At 42.1% G+C, this 21,829-nt stretch overlaps 1 protein-coding gene across 1 annotated transcript in view; it reads right to left on the reverse strand.

Annotated features, from left to right (window-relative positions):
- NTRK2 (neurotrophic tyrosine kinase, receptor, type 2) overlaps positions 1–21,829 on the reverse strand; it is a 279,559-nt gene that overhangs the window by 173,552 nt on the left and 84,178 nt on the right. Inside the window, exons 7-9 of the mRNA XM_015419285.1 lie at positions 11,549–11,685; positions 5,399–5,531; positions 4,217–4,516 (exon numbers count right to left, since the gene is read on the reverse strand). Of these exons, the coding sequence (XP_015274771.1) occupies positions 4,217–4,516; positions 5,399–5,531; positions 11,549–11,685 (570 nt within the window). The remainder of the gene's footprint in view (positions 1–4,216; positions 4,517–5,398; positions 5,532–11,548; positions 11,686–21,829) is intronic.

Consider the following 21,829-nt stretch of genomic DNA (forward strand, 5'->3'; position numbering starts at 1 on the left):
CTGGTCTCTCTCCACCCCCACCCCTGATTCAAAGCGAGGCCCGCGGCGTGCAGCCACCGGGCCTCGCCGGTCTCCCTCCGCCGCCGCGCCTCACCGGTTGCTCGCTCCCCTCGCCCCGCACTGAAGCCAGGTAGGTCGCAGAGCATTCCCTGAGCATGCGCAGGGAATGCTCTTTTAGTTTTGGGGGGATTTAAATATCCCCCGATAGTTTTTTAAAGTTTTCAGATTTTTGTGCACACCTGGGGCCCGCCCCACGTGTGCACAAAACTCTCTCTCCCCCCCATCTGCCCCCGGTGCACGGATTTAGGTATCCGCACACCAGGGGGCAACTTCAGGATTAGATATATAGATACTCTGTAAGTCACGGAATATATAGCTTGAGAAAGAGAAAAACTCCAAGGGCAGAGCACACCCACCCACTTTGCCTCATCTCCATTCCTTCAGAAACCTACACTAAAAAGCTTGCTGCCATTTCTTGGCTTTTATCTCCTTCTTTCAGACCACTAACTTAACTAAGCATTCAATAGCACACATAGAGACAAAATGGCTATTAAATTGCTTAGAGACTGGATTAAGGGACTGCAGGGTGCTGGACGAGGACATAAAGCCAATTTACCTGCCCTGTCCCACACATCCCTTGCCATTCAGCTGAACCCTAACATATCATCAACATTTTCATTATAGAAGGGCCATTTCAAGTCTTTGGACTTGGAAGTCTCAACTCTTTCAATTTTAGCCCCAAACAAGATTTCACACAATACAGTGTACTTAATTCTATATAATGTATATATTACATGGATTCTTTGTGGGAAACCATATTAGATACTTTCACTTGGGAACACCACTGGCGTGGGAGCTAAACCTGCCCTTCAATAACTCTAGTTTCTTTAGGAGGGGGAACTGCATTGCAGATTGTATAGCCTGTTTCTTCTGAGCCATAAGCTCAAGGAGACTGACCAAATAACCATGTTCACGCCCATCTGCCCCAGAGCACAGTTTCTTTAGCTAAATACTCCTACCTGGGTTCTCTGCCTTGATAGTAAGTGGCACTAAAGTGTGTCAAAGAGACAGAACACACACAATTAGTGTTACTGCTTTTAAGGTGAATTTATACACTGTTGATGTTAGAGAGCTCATACTATGATGATGATTCCTCATTATATTTAAGAACTGATAATACATTTATTGTAATGGTGGTGGAAAGTGCCATCAAGTCGCAGCCATGGAGACCCCATAGGGTTTTCAAGGAGAGAGACATTCAGATGTGGTTCGCCATTGCCTGCCTGCCTCTGTGCGGCAGTCCTGGACTTCCTTGGTGGTCTCCCATCCAAAAATTAACCAGGGCTGACACTGTTTAGCTTCCAAGATCTGATGAGATCAGGCTTGCCTGGGCTATCCAGGTCAGAGCTACATTTGTTAAAACTTTTCGTTTAACTTTTGTTCTATCCTAAAAGTAGACAACTGTATTTAATTGCAGAATCAGTTGTAAGCTCTTCAATAGTCTTGATTCTAAAGATCTGTTGACAACTGTACACCACATATGTACAATTTTAAACAAGAAACTTTGGGTTTTGTCACATGATACCTAGTTACCCCAAGGCAACCTGGATTAACACAAGCAGGCTTCTATTTGCCTCCTCTGGGTATCAGGTAATTGACCCCAGATGCTCCATGGTGGCAAAGCTTTTTTTCTGGCCTTTAACAGCTTGGCCTTCACTGGATAATCCTAGGGTTACCAGCCTCCAGCAGGGGTTTCCCCACTTTTTGGAGCTTTGATCTGCCACTCGCCAGCTGCCCCACCCCCAAACAGGGATGTTGTCACACAATACTCTGGTTTGGGGGCAAACTCTATGGTTTTGAAGGCAAAAAAAGGTAGAACTTTACCCAAAAACCAGAGTGTTGCACACAACATCGCTGATGCGATGACATCACTTCTGGGTGACATCATCATGTTGGGCGCTCACCCCTCAAGTGCCCCCAAATCCCCCCCTACAATGGTGAGGGGACCTGGCATCCCTAAATAATCCAAACAATGCCTGCCCCAAGCTCAGAACCTTATTTGGTGCTTGAAACCCATCAGAAATGGAGCGCTATCTATGCAGAGCATGGGAATCTCCAAAAGTTGTCCAGCCCCTCACAGTTCCCTACTGCTCAGCTAGCAACACTTTAAGCCCATTTGTACTATAGTGAAGGAAATTTCATTAGAAAAAAGGTAATGTGAGCTAATAGGAGGATGTTGCTCACTAACACAAAGAAGAAACTAAAAGTACTGTTTAGTCTCTAGACTGGATTACTAGAACAGATATGCAAAGTTATCTTCTGGCATTCTGACACTGAGGATGTGAGGTTCTTCCCCACAGTCTCCAGCACTCACTACAGGCCCCAGATCAGATCAAGGCATTCTGCAAATATTGTTCTTATTTTATCCACTCTCAACCTGTAGCAATCTCCCCTTCCCATTTCAAACTTTTTCCAAAGGATGTAGCCTTCTCTGGGGAATATATACCTAACTAGTTTGCTAGTTTCTTCAGCAAAGCTAGGTGGAAAGGTGGTTATGTTCTTTCATTTCATCAGCAGACTTCTTGAACCATTTGGCAAGTTATGAGGAATGAAGGGAAAGTATAATCCAACCATTAAGAGCTAGGAGGAGTTACTGACAAAAGAGCTAGGAGGAGTTCTAGAGGATGCCCCAAGAAATATCACAGGGTTGCCAAGTTTGACTTGGGAAATTGCTGGATGGAGGGTGTTCAGTGGGGGGGGGGGGATGCCATAGAAAGCTGCCATTTCCTCCATGAAACTCATCTCTATAGTGTGAAGATTAGTTATAAATCCAGGAAAACTCCTGGAAGTTGGCAACCTGAAGTAAAATATAGTAAAATGTATGTTGTCTTGTTCACTGCAAAATAAAAAATATATACCTACACATCAGAGCTTCTTATGGTTTAAATTTTTGTTATGATTTTAATTGTTTTAAAAACTGAATGAAATTATGAAACAATTGCCATTAAGAAATACTGCAGCTTTTAAATACTAAAATCACACATATCAAATAAACTGTGCTGTCATACATACTAAATAATCCACTTTCAATTATTTAGTGTGTGACTGCAGCCATAAATTGAAAATATCTGAGTATGGGATAGCTAAGTGCAGTTCCTACATACTGAGGAATTTAGGCGACACTCATGTGATCTGTTTATTAGAAACTTAGGACACAATTCATCCTCCCACTGTGCAGCTCCATACTTAGAGAAACCTACAGGGACAGAACGAACAACACTCTCACTGGAGCCTTGTCCATCTTGAAGAATGAGAGGAGGAGCAGGTAGTTTTTATACCTCACTTTTCTCTACCTCAAGGAGTTTCAAAGTGGCTTACAATTGCCTTCCCTTCCTCTCCCCACAACAGGCACCTTTTGAGGTAGGTGGGGCTGAAAGAGTCCTGAGAGAACTGTGGATGGCCCAAGGTCACCCAGCAGGTGTCATGTGGAGGAGGAGTGGGGAATCAAGCCTGGTTCTCCAGATTAGAGTCCACTGCTCTTAACCATAATACATAGATAGGAAGGAGGGGGGCTGGTATGTACCTGCTGTGCAACAACCCACCTGTCCCTCTCCTTTCCACAGCCTTAGGCTAGAAGTTAAGAAAAGAAATAACAGTATGTTTCAGTACAGGACAATACTTTGTATTATCTGCAACCCAGAAACAGTAAGCTGCAGACTGAATCTGTGTAATTAGTATCTGGTACCTCAGATTCCAGTAAAAAAAAAAAATCTGTCAACCAACCTACCACCCCCAACCCTCTGCTAACTATGGAGCAAAAGTTAAACAAGGAAATGCTGTATGAAACAGGAAATGCTATATGAAACATGCAGAATTAAACCTTTAATTTTTCATTGCAATATGAAGTAGTAATAGGAAAAAGATATTTCTATCATGATGAATGTCTAGTCACTGGTTTAATTACATTGGCCAAATGCAGCCTGTTAACCACGTTCTGCTCTGAATGATTTTATCAAATTTGCATGTCCTTGCTTTTTAGTATTTAAAAGGTGCAACTTTATATCCTAAAATGTTGTGGAGTTCCACAAAAAGGATGAATCCCCCCCCCCAAAAAAACCCTCATCTTAAATTAAGTGACATCATAAAACAAACTAAAAAGAAATAAAAGCTACAAGTAATTAATACCTCATTGATATTATAGAAAAATTATACTTACTACCTCCAGGATCTTCCATAAAGTATGCAGAAATGCTTGCTTCATCTTTTCCATATTGATTCTGTGCCACTAAGGTATAATCTCCATTGTTCACATGAGTAGGGTTATCCAACTGAAGGCAGCCATGGTATTCAGTCTGATTTATAACATGTATTTTAGTCCAGATATAGTCCGATTCATTCAGTTTTACCCCATCATGCAACCATGTTAGAGTAGGTTGTGGGTTCCCTCTCACACTGAATGGAATACACCAATGGTGGTCCGGATATGGCAATTCAAGAAATGTGATATTTGGCGGAACTATATTAAAACAGTAAAAATAACGTAAGTATCCCTTGTATTCTTATCTATGCAAATCAATCAGCATGTTTTAAGATGTGAGATTAAGGAACTGATGATAAACTTGTCTCATACTTCATATATCTAATTAATAAAGGAATTCTCTAGAACAAAAAGATAATTTATGCTATGGTTTATTCTTTCCTTTTCTCTACTTCCTTGTTAATTTGCTTATATCATTTAATACTAAGTCCTTCCTATCATCTTCATGACTATGTTTATTCTGTGTAAACTTAGAATACATCTGGCATTTACCTAAGAGTTTCTCTTTTGAATCTACTGCACCATGAATGTTATTTCAGCAAATTTCTTATTGTTTAAAATGGAAGTTGACATAATCAGAAAACACTGAACTTGTACAGTAATATGCAACAATATTCTTTCTTAAATGTTACTTGTGCATGAATCCAGAAATATATTGTATATGGAACACTCTTCCCTTGATCTTCCAGAAGAAGAAACCTAATTGTTCACCATAAACTAGGGAACTAAACTAGATCAGAAAGATACACTTTTAATAAAAGCCAATAGTGGGGTGATGGCACTGATTTCAAATCTCTTTCTTAGTGATCTCACATGTACATTGAACACAGGAAACCCTTTAAAACTTCCAGGGAAGATCTTTGAGAATAAGTGGGTGCAGTGATAGCTTTAACTATTAGATGCAACTAAGAAAAGGGGGGGGTGAGTTTTTTCTCTCTTCAATTCAATCCATGCAAATATGCACTATATAAATAATGTGCCCCTTTGGGGAAGGATCAGTAGGAAGTCTATTACTGTTCCCTATGGATATCATTTGGCTATCATTATTAGCTAAAATTGTACACAAGACTATTTACATACAGAACACTGTAAGATCAACAGAAACTTGGTCTTCGCCCACACTGTTTTCTGCTACACAAGTAATCAGTGTTCCACTGTCATTGGATGAGACATTCTTTATGGTAAGAGAAGCTGGGTTCTTATTTGTATCACTCTAGAAACAAGAACAACAAGAAAGAAATGGGTTAGGAATCCTTTTGTTGAGTCCACGCAAACCTTCTGGGCACAAAGAGTAGTTCACAGTCATTAAATGGGGGGCACAACCAAGAATCTAAGGGTTAGATCCAGCAGAAGAGTTAATAGAAGCAGCGGGCATAGTGGATCATTCCATTCTTTCTCCTTGCCTAAGCAACCTGCCATTTGTCCCAAAATGTTCTCTGAGGACTGGAAAAAACTCATAAGTAAAATGAGCCACTGGATGGGGCACTATATCTGCGAGGGAGAAATCAGGAAAAATCACCTCTTTCCCCCCTCCTCTGCTGATATAAGCCACAAGCAGGAGAAAGAGTCCATTTTTCTTGGTTCCCCATTAGGAATGTGCATTCAGTTCATCCGAACCGAATGCACCCCCGAAAATGGCCCATTCGGACCCCTTTCAGGCTGCTGCAGGCCGATTCAGATCTCTGATCTGAATCGGCTTGCCGTTGAATTGCCGTCGAATTTCAGCAGCAATTCAGCCCCATTATATCCTATGGGCCATTGAAGTCAATAGCAAAAACATAGGGTATATTCTGGGGGATGGAGGGGAGGGGGCTTGAGGGAGAAACTCCGAACTCGCAGGGTAGCTGTTGGAGCCTCTCCCCAAGATACCAACCATGATTGAAGAACATTGGACAAGGGCCCCCCCAAACAGGTTGCCCCTATCTCCTCCATTGTTCTCTATGGTGGGGGAAAAGTAAGCTACCCTGCGAGTTTGGAGTCTCTCCCTCAAGGCCCCTCTCCTCCAGCCCCCAGAATATACCCTATGTTTTCTCCATTGAATTCAATGGCCCATAGGATATAATGGGACTGAAATTGACATTCGGCTGGCGGAAAAACTCCCCAATCCTTCTGACGAAACTGACTTGCAGGAGTCTTACTGCCAGCAGAAATTGATTCTGCCCGATTCGGCCGAATCCGAATGGGCCGAATTATATATATATATATATTTGCACACTCCTATTCCCCATCATGGCTGCAGTGTTCCCTCATGAGGTCCAATTTGCATGCAAAGTTCTCCCAGTTCTCAGAGAAGAGTTGTGGGGAGGGTTGGCAGTCTAAGGCTAGCAACTGGCAGGAGCTTATGGCGGGGTGTCACTGACACTATCACTTCCAGCACAAACTGGAAGTAATGTTATTGTGTAGGGGGATGAAGCTTCAGTATTCACCCAGAACTCTATGGTTTAACCATAAAGTTTTGGCTGAATGCAAGAGTGTCAGCCAACATGATGATGTCATTTCTGGGTCATGCCAGAAGTGACATCATGGCACCAACAACTATCCCCAGTTCCCCACCCCATTCTCCTGGGACTTTTTCTCCTGCCAGCCATCTGAGCAGCAGCATGGAGAGTGAGTGGGGATGGAAGGCATCTAGCTGAAGCAGGAGACCTGGGTTCTCTAGCTGTGGGACAAATTTTATGCTTCTTGAAAAGAGGAAAGTATGGAAAGATCTGTCTCACCAATTCCTGTGAAATCTTTGACTGAACACAACTGTAAAGGATATTTAAATTTAAACCTACAATAGTCCCACCCACCGCCAAAAAACTATTAGTTAGAATTTAAACACCTTGGTGAAAATGTTAACTTTCTTCCAAAAACTAGCAAAGTTAGGCTAGGCACCACGATGGAAGGGAATTCTGTAACTAGGCTGCCACTACACAGAAGGTGATTTCTGAAATTGGGGGTACATGGAGAAGGGCCTGTCAGCAAATGTTAATTGCTGAACAGGAACATATGGAAGAAGGCAGTCCTCGAAGTTGCTGTTTTAAAGGCCATAAGCAAATTATTGCATTGGGTCCAGGAGTAACTAGGAAACCAATGAAGATCTTTTAACAATTTTTTACTATTTTGTTTCTATGGCAAGCCCTTGATAGTAATCTTTCAGGCAGTATTTTGTACCTTCTGAAGCTTCTAAACCCTTTTCAAAGGTTGTCCCCATGAAGAATACATTGTAATAAATATGACTAGAGCACAGATAATTGTAACTAAGTCATACCAGCTGGGGGGAAATTGCAGCTGACACACCAAAGGCACTATGTGCCACTGAGAAGATCCATATGTAACATAGGATCCAAATGTACTCTTTAGAGGGAGTGCAACCTCCATGCAGAAAAGACCATCTCTTTATCCCTCCACCACTTTCTCCATCAAGAATAGCACCTCCTTGTCTGGACTCAGCTTCAATTTATTAGTCCTGATCCAGCCCACTACCATCCACAAACACAAATCTATGACATCTCATGCCTCACATGATTCATAAGAGAGTTACACATGCTAATGGCACCATATTCCTAATCCTCAGATGACCTCTCCCACAAGCTTCATGTAGACATTAAACAGACATCAAATGCCTCTGGTGGACCTTCTTAATAGGTTCCCCACATCTGTGGACATTACAAGCTACAATCAGCCTGAACATCACCAGATGACAGATGATCCATGAAAGTGAAACAACTGTACCACTGCACTAACTGAAAAACCAGATTCCAGTGCACAAGATACCACATAGGCAGGTCAAATGGACTGAGAGAGTCCCATGGCTACCATGAAGCCCAGAACTGTATCTATTAAGGAGCTGCTTGCATTAATGTTGAAATGCTGGAGGATTAATAGCCCCAAAGACCTCACCATCAGCCCTGAGACCAGCTCAAGGAGCTTAGGCAAGATTTCTGGGGACCAGGGTGAGCAGTACTCTAGAAATACCTCAGCTGTTAAAGTCACCCAGCAACAAGTACATACACTCAAAATTGAAGTTCTGTTGTTGGTGGTGACAGTATGCCAACAGAATACTGTGACCTCACCTCCCCAAAAACCAAGCTTTAGCTGAAGGTGCACTGAGAATCCTGCAGGCTCCAAGTGCGACAGATCTACTCCCCCAAGCTTACCTAACCAGGTCTCATTAATGCATGCCAAGTCAGTCCTGTCATCCAGGACCATGGAAAACACATACAAACAATAGTTTCTCACCAGGTCCAATAGAACCCAATGCAGGGACACATTCTGTCATCACCTGGCCATGCTAAGGTTGCAACAGAAATAGCCCCTTTGAGAGCAATCACAAGTAATCATTCCCAGGTCCTGTTCAGTCTTACCTCCAAGGCCTCCCTATGTAATTAGTGGCTGGCAATTTCAACTTAAATGTACATAATTATTTTACTTAATATTAATAAAGTGCCTGTCAGTTTGAAGAGCTATATTTTGGTCTCTGGGTATGTGTTCTCCTTTTCACTGGATAAACTTGCTTTCTGGGAAACAAGCCAGGAACAAAGAGAGATGGAGATCTTATTTGCAGATCAACTATGACCTTCCTTTTACTGGAGGCACTGTATAGTCTGTGCACCGAGATATATTACCTCCCTCAGATCATGGACACTCTGAACTTCTAGTATATGTTCACATACTATCTGATAGGAGAATGTATGACCCTGGAACCTAAGAGGGACCAAAATATTTTAGTTGGGTATTCTTATAAGACCTAAAGTAGTTTAAAATTTGGCCTGTAGAATGGTAAAGCACAGGAGAAGAAATTAGCTCTAAGACAGGGAAATAATTTCACACATATATACACCTCTCTTAAAAATGGTCAGCTAATGAGATTATTGGAAATTATTTTTAAATACAAGGTTCAAAACAATAAAAGCAAACGTGTTATTAAAAATCTACATTCCCTTCCATGCTTCCTTTCTCTTTAGAGTGCCCCCTCCTCAGGTCTTCCTTTTCCTTTTTGTTGGCATTCATTTATTCCTTGACTTCCATGGGAAGGATTGCCGTCTTCTGCCAAGGAGGTGTTTTTAAGAGTCACCCCTACAGAGTGTTACACTTCACCTTATTATTATTCCTTTGCCCCTTCATTTCTGTGCTAAATTTGGGGCTGAAAAATTAACAGAATAAGGAGGTACATTATTCTTTGAAACACTGAGGTAGGAAACACAGCAGCTGATGGAAGTAGGAATGAAGATTTTAATTTTTGTTTATTTTTTATTTATTTACTTCATTTATATTCTGCCTTTCTCCACAATGTAGATCCAAAGTGGCTCTTCTCTCCTCCATTTTATCCTCACAACAACTCTGTGAGTAAGTAAGTTAGGCTGAGAGAGTATCTGTTATGTACTGAGCCTGAACTGTACCTGGAAACTGACTAAGCTTGTGCACCAGAACAATAGATAGCCAGGATCCTGGAATGGACCTATTGAATAGGAGTTGTAATGTAAATAGCCTATCATGGGGAGTGTGTGTGTGTGGGGTGGGGTGTTTTGCATGCATATAAACCGGGCTCCAGCCCTGCTAGAGTTGTCTTAGAGATAAGCTGAAATGACTAATAAACTATGAGCTGATCACTACACACGTCTCGAACCCGGTATATTTCAGTATGACTAGCCCAAAGTCACTCAGAAAGCTTCTATGGCAGAGCTGTGATTCTAACCTGGGTCTCCCAGATGCTAGCTGAACACTCTAACCACACTGGTCTTGCCACACTGGTCTTAGTGATGCCTGCACCCAGCTTGTTACTGGTACTAGTGACAAAGAAAGGTATCTCACTTATTAAACAGAAGTCATGAACTCTTCTGTATTTGTACTGATGACCTCTAAAACCAAGAGGTGAAACAACAACCATTAAAAGCTTGCTAACATCTGTATAAACATTTCCTTTAGTAAACAGAAGTTTATGAAAAGGTTTATAGAGAAGGATAGTGAAGGACAGAATCACGAAAAAAGAGCTAGAGTTATTTAAATGATTTTCTAAAGTGCATTTTCTGCCAAAAGGAAGAGAGATTATTGTGCCTGGCAGGACATAATGGGAAGCTTCTGGTAGCAGAGAAACACGGAAGTGGGCCTAAGCTGCGGAGAGGCCTGGGGCTCAGACTTACATGGGCCACATTTGCAGGCCTGCAGGGAGGTGAGGAGGAAGGCAATGTGGTTTCAGCCCTTGCTGGGGCTGGCAGCATGGTGGGTAACAGTCTGTGCCTGCATGGGCCTCCCCCCTGGCTAGGAATTATGCCAGTGGACTGCATGGAAAGAGTCTTCCTTCTGGTCTACCCAGCCAGGTTTAAAGGAGGCCCTGTCACACCACTGGCCTCAGTCAGCCTTGTGATTGCCAATTGTCTCCTTGGGACTTTATTTCCTTGCTGGCATCATCATAAGCTGTTCATCCAGGAGACAGTTACAGTGAGAAGACCAAAAGGGTCTTTGATCCACTTGCAGAGTTTATAATGAAAGGAGATCCTGAACCAGCCATACATGAGCTGTATCTTCCCACCCACCACTAAATCAAGCTACAGGAAAATACACACACACTGCAATTCATGGTTGATTCTTTCTCAGTGTAAGAAAAAGATCATGTAAGATGCAGACATGTAACTGGATCACTATTCCACACCAATGTTATTTATTTATTTATTTGATTTGTATCCCACCCTCCTCACAAGTGGGCTCAGGGTGGGTTCTATCATAAAATTTACAATACAATAAATCAACAGTTAAAATATATCTAAAAAATGTATCCAAAAACAATATTTGGTAAAAGACCGGTGTGTCAACAGATTTCAACAGGAAGCAGTTTGTTCCCAGGTGGCCATTCAGCTCTGAGGTCACTGGAGGGGAGGCCAATAGCTGGCTCTGCAGAACTGTAATAGGTCCCGCAGGGCCCTGATTTCTAATGTGAGCTCATTCCACTAGGAAGGGGCCAGGGCCAAACAAGCCCTGGCCCTTGTTGAGGCAAGTTGGACATCCCTGGGGCTGCAAAATGCCAGGAGGTGTTAATTAATAGATCATAAGTTCCTTCGGGGCTCATATGGGGAGAGGTGGTTCTGAAGATATGCTGGCCTCTATAAACGTATAATCAAGACAATACTTAAGGAAAAATATTATCCGGACTAGAGCAGAAATAAAGACAACCAGAAAAATTATTATCATGCCTCTTTAAAAAGTTATAGTGTATTTACAGATTCCAATATTTTAAGATAAAATTCTTACCTCATGTTTTGAAATAAGGTTATTGAAAATCCAAGATATAACTGGTGGTGGAGTTCCTGTAGCATCACAATACAACGTGACACTTCTTCCTTCAATAACAGTGAGGTTATGTGTGCTCACTTTGACTGAAGGTTTACCTATAAACAATCAAGAGATACATACATGTGCTACCTTTGCCATAAATATCATAGATGTGTCATCGAAAGACAGTTATTGACATACCAAAACACAGGCTACATAGTGACAAATTTCTCTATATGTCTGTTATGGCTACGAATGCCTCTGCGTTCACAGCACCAACAGAACATCCAGTTTTTCCTCATTTTCCCAGCCACCTATAAAAAAATCAGTAATCAACATATCACTATAGCAAGCTCGAGCAAAGTCAATTTTTTATATAAAGACCTCCCTGTGGGAGGGGCAGCCACATATTTCTGGAGCAAAAAACCCCCTGCACTGATGTGGATGGGACATGCAAAAATGCACATCTTCCCATCCACATAGTGTGCAAAGGTGCTTTGGCTACAAGGTTCCCTCAGAAAATCATACCAGACCAGTGTTGGGAAAGATTACAGCAAAGTGGGAGAAAATACAGAAAATGGATGATTAGAGCACAATATGAAGCTGGGTACTCAAACAAAAAAACTACTCCAGTTTAGACATGAACATTTATGTGGAAGCAGCCACAGCTCTATGAAAAACACCAAAACCAAAAACAAATGAATTCGTTCATATGTTAAGGCTATCTCTTGGAAGTAATGGAAAAAGCTTCAGTATAATGCTTCATGACACCTACAATGTGGTAATTATGTCAACATTTCAACCATTCTCTGTTCATGTCCCCACTCACGTCACACATATAAAAAGAGAACTTTACTAAAATGAGGGGAATAGTAAAAAGGAAGGTGAAGAGGAAACACAAGAGTGTCAAATCCCTAGAGGATGCTTGGAACCTATTTAAAACCAGCATGGCTTCTGCCTCACCAACCTTTTGACGTTCTTTGAGAAAGCGAACAAGCATGTAGATAACAATGGCCTGGTAGACATTATATGCCTGGACTTTCAAAAGGCTTTTGACAAGGTACCTGAGTAAATTTAGCAGTTATGGGACAAGTGGACAGGTTCCCTAATGGATTAAAAACTGGTTAAATGACAGAAAGCAAAGAGTAGGAATCAATTGACAGTTCTCACAAGGGAAAGAAGTAAGCAGTGGGGTCCCACAAGGATCAGTGTTGAGGCTGGTACTATTTAACTTATTCATCAGTGATCTGGAACTGGGGGTGAGCAGTGTAGGGGCCATGCTTGCAGATGACACAAAATTATTCAGGATGGTGAAAACTAAGGCTGACTGTGAAGAACTCCAAGACGATCTCCACAAACTGGGTGAGTGGGTGACAATAAGGCAAACGTAAGGTGATGTAAGTGTAAGGTGATATTCATTGGAACAAAAAAAATCCCAACTTCAAGTATAGGCTAATGGGGTCTGGACTTGTTGAGACTGGGGGGGGAGATCTTGGGGCTGTAGTGGATAGCTCAATGAATATGTCAACCCAGTGTGCTGCAGCAGTGAAAACAGCAAAGTCTATGTTAGGGATTATTAGGAATGGGATTGAGAATAAAATGCCTGCTACTGTAATGCCCCTGTATAGATTTATGGTGCAGACTCATTTGGAATACAATGTTCAGTTTTGTCACCATATCTCAAAAAGGACATTGCAGAGTTGAAAAAAGCACAGAGGAGGGCAACCAAGATGATTAGGGAGTTGGAGCACCTTCCCTATGAGGAAAGGCAGAAGAGTAGGGGTGTGCACTCGGCTAAACCAAACTGAATAAATACCCAACAAATACTTTCTCTGTATTTTTTGAGTATTTATTCAGCCAGATCAGATTCTGTAATATGATTCAGGAGAGTGATAAGGTCATCCCGAATAAAAAACGATCTTATTCGGCTTTTATTCAGGTGCATCCACCTTACCGAAGCTGCTGGCAATTTAAACCTAACAGATGACAGGCGCTCCGCCTATAAGCTGTTAGGTTTAAATGGCCAACAGGGGGCTGATCTTTCCTATCTTCCCGAGCCAGCTCGCCGTTGTGGGTGGGCTGAGGAAGGGACGGGAGGCATGTTTAAAGCCCCCCCATTTGCTTCCTTTCCCAGCTGGCTTGCCATGGGAATGAACACGGAATGAACAGGTGTCCCGGGATCGGCCGGGACTGCCCTGCCGCACCCCCGGGGGCGCCGGGAGCGACGCCCCCGGGCTACCTACCTGGTTCAGAGGGCCCTCGCCGTCCCGGGGAGGGCGGCGAACTTCACCCGGCAGCAGGGCACCCCGTGAGTGGAGAGAGTGTGGCAGCTAGCTCGGCAGGGCCGGGACCGGGCGGGGAAGGCGCGCCAGGACCCGACCTCGTGCCCATCCACCGACCCGGCAGACGACGGAGCAGGAGAACGTCGCCTCGGCCGGCAGCACCCAGACGGGAGAGGGTGGGGACTGGAGGGGCGGGTCGGCGTCTGTGCCTTTGGGCGGGGGCGGAGCCCAGTTGCTGGGGCTTGTGGGAGAGCCGAGGGGAATAAAGGAGCGGCCGGAGCAAGCCAAGGAGGACTCGCTGGACTGGCTGCAAGCCTGGCAAAGCTACTGAGCAACGCAGAGAGAAAGTCAGTTAGCACAGGCGAAAGACGGCAGTTCCAGACAGACCCAAAAGAAGAGAGGAGTGACGGAACTCCCCTCAGGGTCTGTGTCTGAGGCACGCTCCGTTATCCGCGACGGATCCTTTTCCCCTCCTCCTCCCGCAGTAGCCTCAGCATCTCCCCACGGTCCACGGGAACTGTCTTCCGGACAAGGGAAGACACGGCGGAGGGTGCAGACCCCGGGCGGGAGCCAGCGGCACCTCACAACAGGGAATGAACAGGGAGGCATTTAAACAAACTGTTCTCTGTTCTACAGCTGGCCTGCAGCTGCGGGCCAACTGGAGAAGGGACAGAGAGGCTTGTTTAAATTGCCTTTCCTTCAATGGAGCTATGGTGACTGAGGGGAACCTCCACATTCAGAGGCACTAAGCCTCTGAATCCCAGAACCAGAAGCAACATCAGGGGAAGGCCTCGGCCTCTATGCCCTGTTGTTGGCTGTCCAGAGGAACTAGTTGGCCAATGTGTGGACTAGATGGTTTCACTAATTATAATTTGTGATTATGTACTACAATAATTTATTTTTCAGTGAAATGATGATCATTCATATGGGGTTACAATGATGCAAATAGCCTTTGATTTATCCCTGACAATATTAATCTAGGCCATAACCTCAGAGAATGAAGATCATTTAGAAAGCAATTCTGAATCATAAGTAGCAGCTACAGTACAAATAGAAACTAGTTCTTAAGTGACTGCTCAAAAATGGAAAAAGTCATACTGCAGTGTTTCCCATTTCTAATTTTCTCTTTCTAAAGTTATCTATGCTGGAGGCAGACTGGGCTTATCTATAACAGGCTCTACACATGGAAGCCCCAATGCAAATGTGAAACCTCATGTATGAAAGTAAGGTAGGGGATAGGATAGATGAGGAAGTAGGAGACACTCTACAGAATACAGACAGGCCAGTGCGTAATTTTCACTTGCATCAAATCCTTTTCTGCATTGTGAAATCAACTGGTAATTGTTTGAAAACTCAAATAAATAATCAACGAGAAACTAGTGTTTAGCCCAATCTACATCTAGCATTTGCTCCGCTGTTTTACCCAACCCACGGTAGATAGGGATGCCAGCCTCCAGCTGGGGCCTGGGGATCTCCCACTTTTGCAACTGATCTCCAGCTATCAGAGATCAGCTCCCCTGGAGAAAATGGCAGCTTTGAAGGGTGGACCCTATGGCATTTTACCATGCTGAGGCACCTCCCCTCCCCAAATCCCGCCCTCTCCTGGATCCACCCCCAAAGTCTACAGGTATTTTCCAACCCAGATCTGGCAACCCTGACACTGGAACGGAAATTCCACTCTACATTGCATGCCACTTTCACCTTGTCGGATTTTATGGCAGTGTCCAGACTGCATGCCGCTTTGTCTCTTTTGGTTTTATGCTAGCCATCTGCATAGATTTATTGCCATTTTAGGGTGACTGCAGTCAGTACAGCGTTGGCCCAGGGTATCTGAATGTCATTTTCAGCCGTACCTTTTTCTGTTCCAGCGTGGGTTTGGTAAAACAGTGGAGCAAATGCTAGATGCAGATAGGGCCCTTAAAAGACTGGGAGAGTTTCTTTCGATTCATGTTCAGCCTTAAATTTTCTTAAAAATCTGAAGCTCAGAGAAAGAGTTCAGAATCAGAATCTATGGAGCATTATCTTCAAGGATATATCAATTGCTAATATAAAGTGGAATATAAATACATATGAATTTTATAAAACTTATTTTCACTTCTGTTATCATAAATGCAGTCTGCTTCTCTGCATGTTTATGCCAAAGCAAATTTCAAATCGTTCAATAATGACTTTCCCAATGTACATGTTAGCAAGACAAATGTACACATATATATTCAGAAGGAAGTCCTATTCCATTCAATGTAATTTATTCCAAATAACTGCATATGAGTTTCACACTCTAAAAATAGTAAAGTAAATCAGCAATGCATATATTTCAATTTTTTCTACCATTTCAGACTTTTTCCCTGGGGAAAAAAGCGGAGGGGACAATTACCCCCCACAGTTTCAATATTTTCAAAATTTTTATGTCTCTATTTCTTAAAGATGTTGAGAATGTCATATGCTTCTCCCTTATGCAATTGAAGTTATACTTCCAGAATCTCTAATCTTGGAAATATGTTGTATATTTCATTACAGTCATATAAGAAATGAAAATCTGAAGGCAGAAATGCTAAAACCATCTTGACAGAAATTATAATATATAGATTTTAAGCAATATTAAGTAGACCAAACACACAGGTTTCTGGCTAATATATATATCTTAAGAAGGGATAGAAGTAAAGTAAGCTCAGGGAATACCAGAAGCTGAAACTAATGCCTGCTTTAAATAGTAATTTAATTTTCCTAAGGGGAAATAAAGGGGAAAAGAAAGGGGGGGGAGACAACAGGTTGCTTACCTGTTATTGATGTTCTTTAAGTGGTCATTTGTGCAATTAGACAAAAGGATTTTGTGCAGGTGCAGAAGCAACTCCATAAAAAGTCCCCCAAGAACTCTGCATCCCTGCAGATGTCTTCAACTGAGAGGTGAGTGCTTTCCCACTCCCTCAGACCACTGTGTGCAGAATTTTCAGAAATGCACAGGGCAGAAGGGTTAAGTTGTATGACTGCACAGATGACCACTCAAAAACATCAGTTAGAACCTTTTTTTCATTCTTTTGTGTTCTTTATGTAGTCCCACTTATGGAAAATCAACATCCTCATTAGAAGGCACTGGAATTAAGCTATAGGAAAAATGAGTAGAAAGTACAGGCTGGCCAAGCACTGAGTCACAATGTGCTCTGGTAACAAAGGCATAGTGGGAGATGATTGTGGATGCAGCCACCCACATCATGACTACAAATTTCTTGGAGAGATGTGTCTTTGAAGAATGCAGAAGATGTTATTGTAGTTCTTGAGGAATATGTGAGGATCTTATTAATCCAAAGGAAGTAAGTTTTCAGCAGCACAGCTTTTGCACTAATTCATCCCTGTTTCAGATGTTTTACAATACATCTCATGTTTCCATTCTTAATACTTCATGATATTGAAACAAGGCAGAGGGCTTCGCCCCATTCTAGACTTCACAGGGTACAACAACTACATCCTGCACACACACACAAAGGGGGGGGGGGGTTGAGAAAAGAAAACCATCTGTCTAATTTCCTTGGCAAACACTCTTCCTCTTTTCAATACTGGAACATAATTCAGATCCATTAACCTCCAGGATGCAGCCTTTCACAGCACAGTGGGTTATGTTCCAGAATGAATCTATCACTGCAAAGCACTGATGGTCACAGATCCGTCCCTTGTTCTCTTCCCCACAGCAGTCCCATATGCATGTCCTCTGTGGATTAATAACTACACTGATGCGGTGGGGAGGAAGACAACAGCTATGCTGATGGAAGGAGAAGCAATTTTGTTCCCTCCCCCCTAGAGAGTGCAACCCCTTGAACTGCAGGGTATTAGCCAACATGAGGCTCAAAAACCAAGGAATTAACTTTCCTGGGATCAAATGGAACTGCTGAGACGATGGGAGTGTAAAAAGGTCCCCAATCCTTATGTTGATGGATCCTATCCATTACAATCAAAACTTAGAAAATGTGTTTGGTTCTCAGTAGGCTTTACCTTTCTGTGCAAAGCAGGAATCCGCTTTGTCTCTTTTGGTTTTATGCTAGCCATCTGCATAGATTTATTGCCATTTTAGGGTGACTGCAGTCAGTACAGCGTTGGCCCAGGGTATCTGAATGTCATTTTCAGCCGTACCTTTTTCTGTTCCAGCGTGGGTTTGGTAAAACAGTGGAGCAAATGCTAGATGCAGATAGGGCCCTTAAAAGACTGGGAGAGTTTCTTTCGATTCATGTTCAGCCTTAAATTTTCTTAAAAATCTGAAGCTCAGAGAAAGAGTTCAGAATCAGAATCTATGGAGCATTATCTTCAAGGATATATCAATTGCTAATATAAAGTGGAATATAAATACATATGAATTTTATAAAACTTATTTTCACTTCTGTTATCATAAATGCAGTCTGCTTCTCTGCATGTTTATGCCAAAGCAAATTTCAAATCGTTCAATAATGACTTTCCCAATGTACATGTTAGCAAGACAAATGTACACATATATATTCAGAAGGAAGTCCTATTCCATTCAATGTAATTTATTCCAAATAACTGCATATGAGTTTCACACTCTAAAAATAGTAAAGTAAATCAGCAATGCATATATTTCAATTTTTTCTACCATTTCAGACTTTTTCCCTGGGGAAAAAAGCGGAGGGGACAATTACCCCCCACAGTTTCAATATTTTCAAAATTTTTATGTCTCTATTTCTTAAAGATGTTGAGAATGTCATATGCTTCTCCCTTATGCAATTGAAGTTATACTTCCAGAATCTCTAATCTTGGAAATATGTTGTATATTTCATTACAGTCATATAAGAAATGAAAATCTGAAGGCAGAAATGCTAAAACCATCTTGACAGAAATTATAATATATAGATTTTAAGCAATATTAAGTAGACCAAACACACAGGTTTCTGGCTAATATATATATCTTAAGAAGGGATAGAAGTAAAGTAAGCTCAGGGAATACCAGAAGCTGAAACTAATGCCTGCTTTAAATAGTAATTTAATTTTCCTAAGGGGAAATAAAGGGGAAAAGAAAGGGGGGGGAGACAACAGGTTGCTTACCTGTTATTGATGTTCTTTAAGTGGTCATTTGTGCAATTAGACAAAAGGATTTTGTGCAGGTGCAGAAGCAACTCCATAAAAAGTCCCCCAAGAACTCTGCATCCCTGCAGATGTCTTCAACTGAGAGGTGAGTGCTTTCCCACTCCCTCAGACCACTGTGTGCAGAATTTTCAGAAATGCACAGGGCAGAAGGGTTAAGTTGTATGACTGCACAGATGACCACTCAAAAACATCAGTTAGAACCTTTTTTTCATTCTTTTGTGTTCTTTATGTAGTCCCACTTATGGAAAATCAACATCCTCATTAGAAGGCACTGGAATTAAGCTATAGGAAAAATGAGTAGAAAGTACAGGCTGGCCAAGCACTGAGTCACAATGTGCTCTGGTAACAAAGGCATAGTGGGAGATGATTGTGGATGCAGCCACCCACATCATGACTACAAATTTCTTGGAGAGATGTGTCTTTGAAGAATGCAGAAGATGTTATTGTAGTTCTTGAGGAATATGTGAGGATCTTATTAATCCAAAGGAAGTAAGTTTTCAGCAGCACAGCTTTTGCACTAATTCATCCCTGTTTCAGATGTTTTACAATACATCTCATGTTTCCATTCTTAATACTTCATGATATTGAAACAAGGCAGAGGGCTTCGCCCCATTCTAGACTTCACAGGGTACAACAACTACATCCTGCACACACACACAAAGGGGGGGGGGGTTGAGAAAAGAAAACCATCTGTCTAATTTCCTTGGCAAACACTCTTCCTCTTTTCAATACTGGAACATAATTCAGATCCATTAACCTCCAGGATGCAGCCTTTCACAGCACAGTGGGTTATGTTCCAGAATGAATCTATCACTGCAAAGCACTGATGGTCACAGATCCGTCCCTTGTTCTCTTCCCCACAGCAGTCCCATATGCATGTCCTCTGTGGATTAATAACTACACTGATGCGGTGGGGAGGAAGACAACAGCTATGCTGATGGAAGGAGAAGCAATTTTGTTCCCTCCCCCCTAGAGAGTGCAACCCCTTGAACTGCAGGGTATTAGCCAACATGAGGCTCAAAAACCAAGGAATTAACTTTCCTGGGATCAAATGGAACTGCTGAGACGATGGGAGTGTAAAAAGGTCCCCAATCCTTATGTTGATGGATCCTATCCATTACAATCAAAACTTATTCCAAATAACTGCATATGAGTTTCACACTCTAAAAATAGTAAAGTAAATCAGCAATGCATATATTTCAATTTTTTCTACCATTTCAGACTTTTTCCCTGGGGAAAAAAGCGGAGGGGACAATTACCCCCCACAGTTTCAATATTTTCAAAATTTTTATGTCTCTATTTCTTAAAGATGTTGAGAATGTCATATGCTTCTCCCTTATGCAATTGAAGTTATACTTCCAGAATCTCTAATCTTGGAAATATGTTGTATATTTCATTACAGTCATATAAGAAATGAAAATCTGAAGGCAGAAATGCTAAAACCATCTTGACAGAAATTATAATATATAGATTTTAAGCAATATTAAGTAGACCAAACACACAGGTTTCTGGCTAATATATATATCTTAAGAAGGGATAGAAGTAAAGTAAGCTCAGGGAATACCAGAAGCTGAAACTAATGCCTGCTTTAAATAGTAATTTAATTTTCCTAAGGGGAAATAAAGGGGAAAAGAAAGGGGGGGGAGACAACAGGTTGCTTACCTGTTATTGATGTTCTTTAAGTGGTCATTTGTGCAATTAGACAAAAGGATTTTGTGCAGGTGCAGAAGCAACTCCATAAAAAGTCCCCCAAGAACTCTGCATCCCTGCAGATGTCTTCAACTGAGAGGTGAGTGCTTTCCCACTCCCTCAGACCACTGTGTGCAGAATTTTCAGAAATGCACAGGGCAGAAGGGTTAAGTTGTATGACTGCACAGATGACCACTCAAAAACATCAGTTAGAACCTTTTTTTCATTCTTTTGTGTTCTTTATGTAGTCCCACTTATGGAAAATCAACATCCTCATTAGAAGGCACTGGAATTAAGCTATAGGAAAAATGAGTAGAAAGTACAGGCTGGCCAAGCACTGAGTCACAATGTGCTCTGGTAACAAAGGCATAGTGGGAGATGATTGTGGATGCAGCCACCCACATCATGACTACAAATTTCTTGGAGAGATGTGTCTTTGAAGAATGCAGAAGATGTTATTGTAGTTCTTGAGGAATATGTGAGGATCTTATTAATCCAAAGGAAGTAAGTTTTCAGCAGCACAGCTTTTGCACTAATTCATCCCTGTTTCAGATGTTTTACAATACATCTCATGTTTCCATTCTTAATACTTCATGATATTGAAACAAGGCAGAGGGCTTCGCCCCATTCTAGACTTCACAGGGTACAACAACTACATCCTGCACACACACACAAAGGGGGGGGGGGGTTGAGAAAAGAAAACCATCTGTCTAATTTCCTTGGCAAACACTCTTCCTCTTTTCAATACTGGAACATAATTCAGATCCATTAACCTCCAGGATGCAGCCTTTCACAGCACAGTGGGTTATGTTCCAGAATGAATCTATCACTGCAAAGCACTGATGGTCACAGATCCGTCCCTTGTTCTCTTCCCCACAGCAGTCCCATATGCATGTCCTCTGTGGATTAATAACTACACTGATGCGGTGGGGAGGAAGACAACAGCTATGCTGATGGAAGGAGAAGCAATTTTGTTCCCTCCCCCCTAGAGAGTGCAACCCCTTGAACTGCAGGGTATTAGCCAACATGAGGCTCAAAAACCAAGGAATTAACTTTCCTGGGATCAAATGGAACTGCTGAGACGATGGGAGTGTAAAAAGGTCCCCAATCCTTATGTTGATGGATCCTATCCATTACAATCAAAACTTAGAAAATGTGTTTGGTTCTCAGTAGGCTTTACCTTTCTGTGCAAAGCAGGAAT

Source organism: Gekko japonicus, unplaced genomic scaffold (genome assembly GCF_001447785.1).
Source record: "Gekko japonicus isolate JY-2015 unplaced genomic scaffold, Gekko_japonicus_V1.1 scaffold133, whole genome shotgun sequence".
NCBI lineage: Eukaryota > Metazoa > Chordata > Lepidosauria > Squamata > Gekkonidae > Gekko > Gekko japonicus.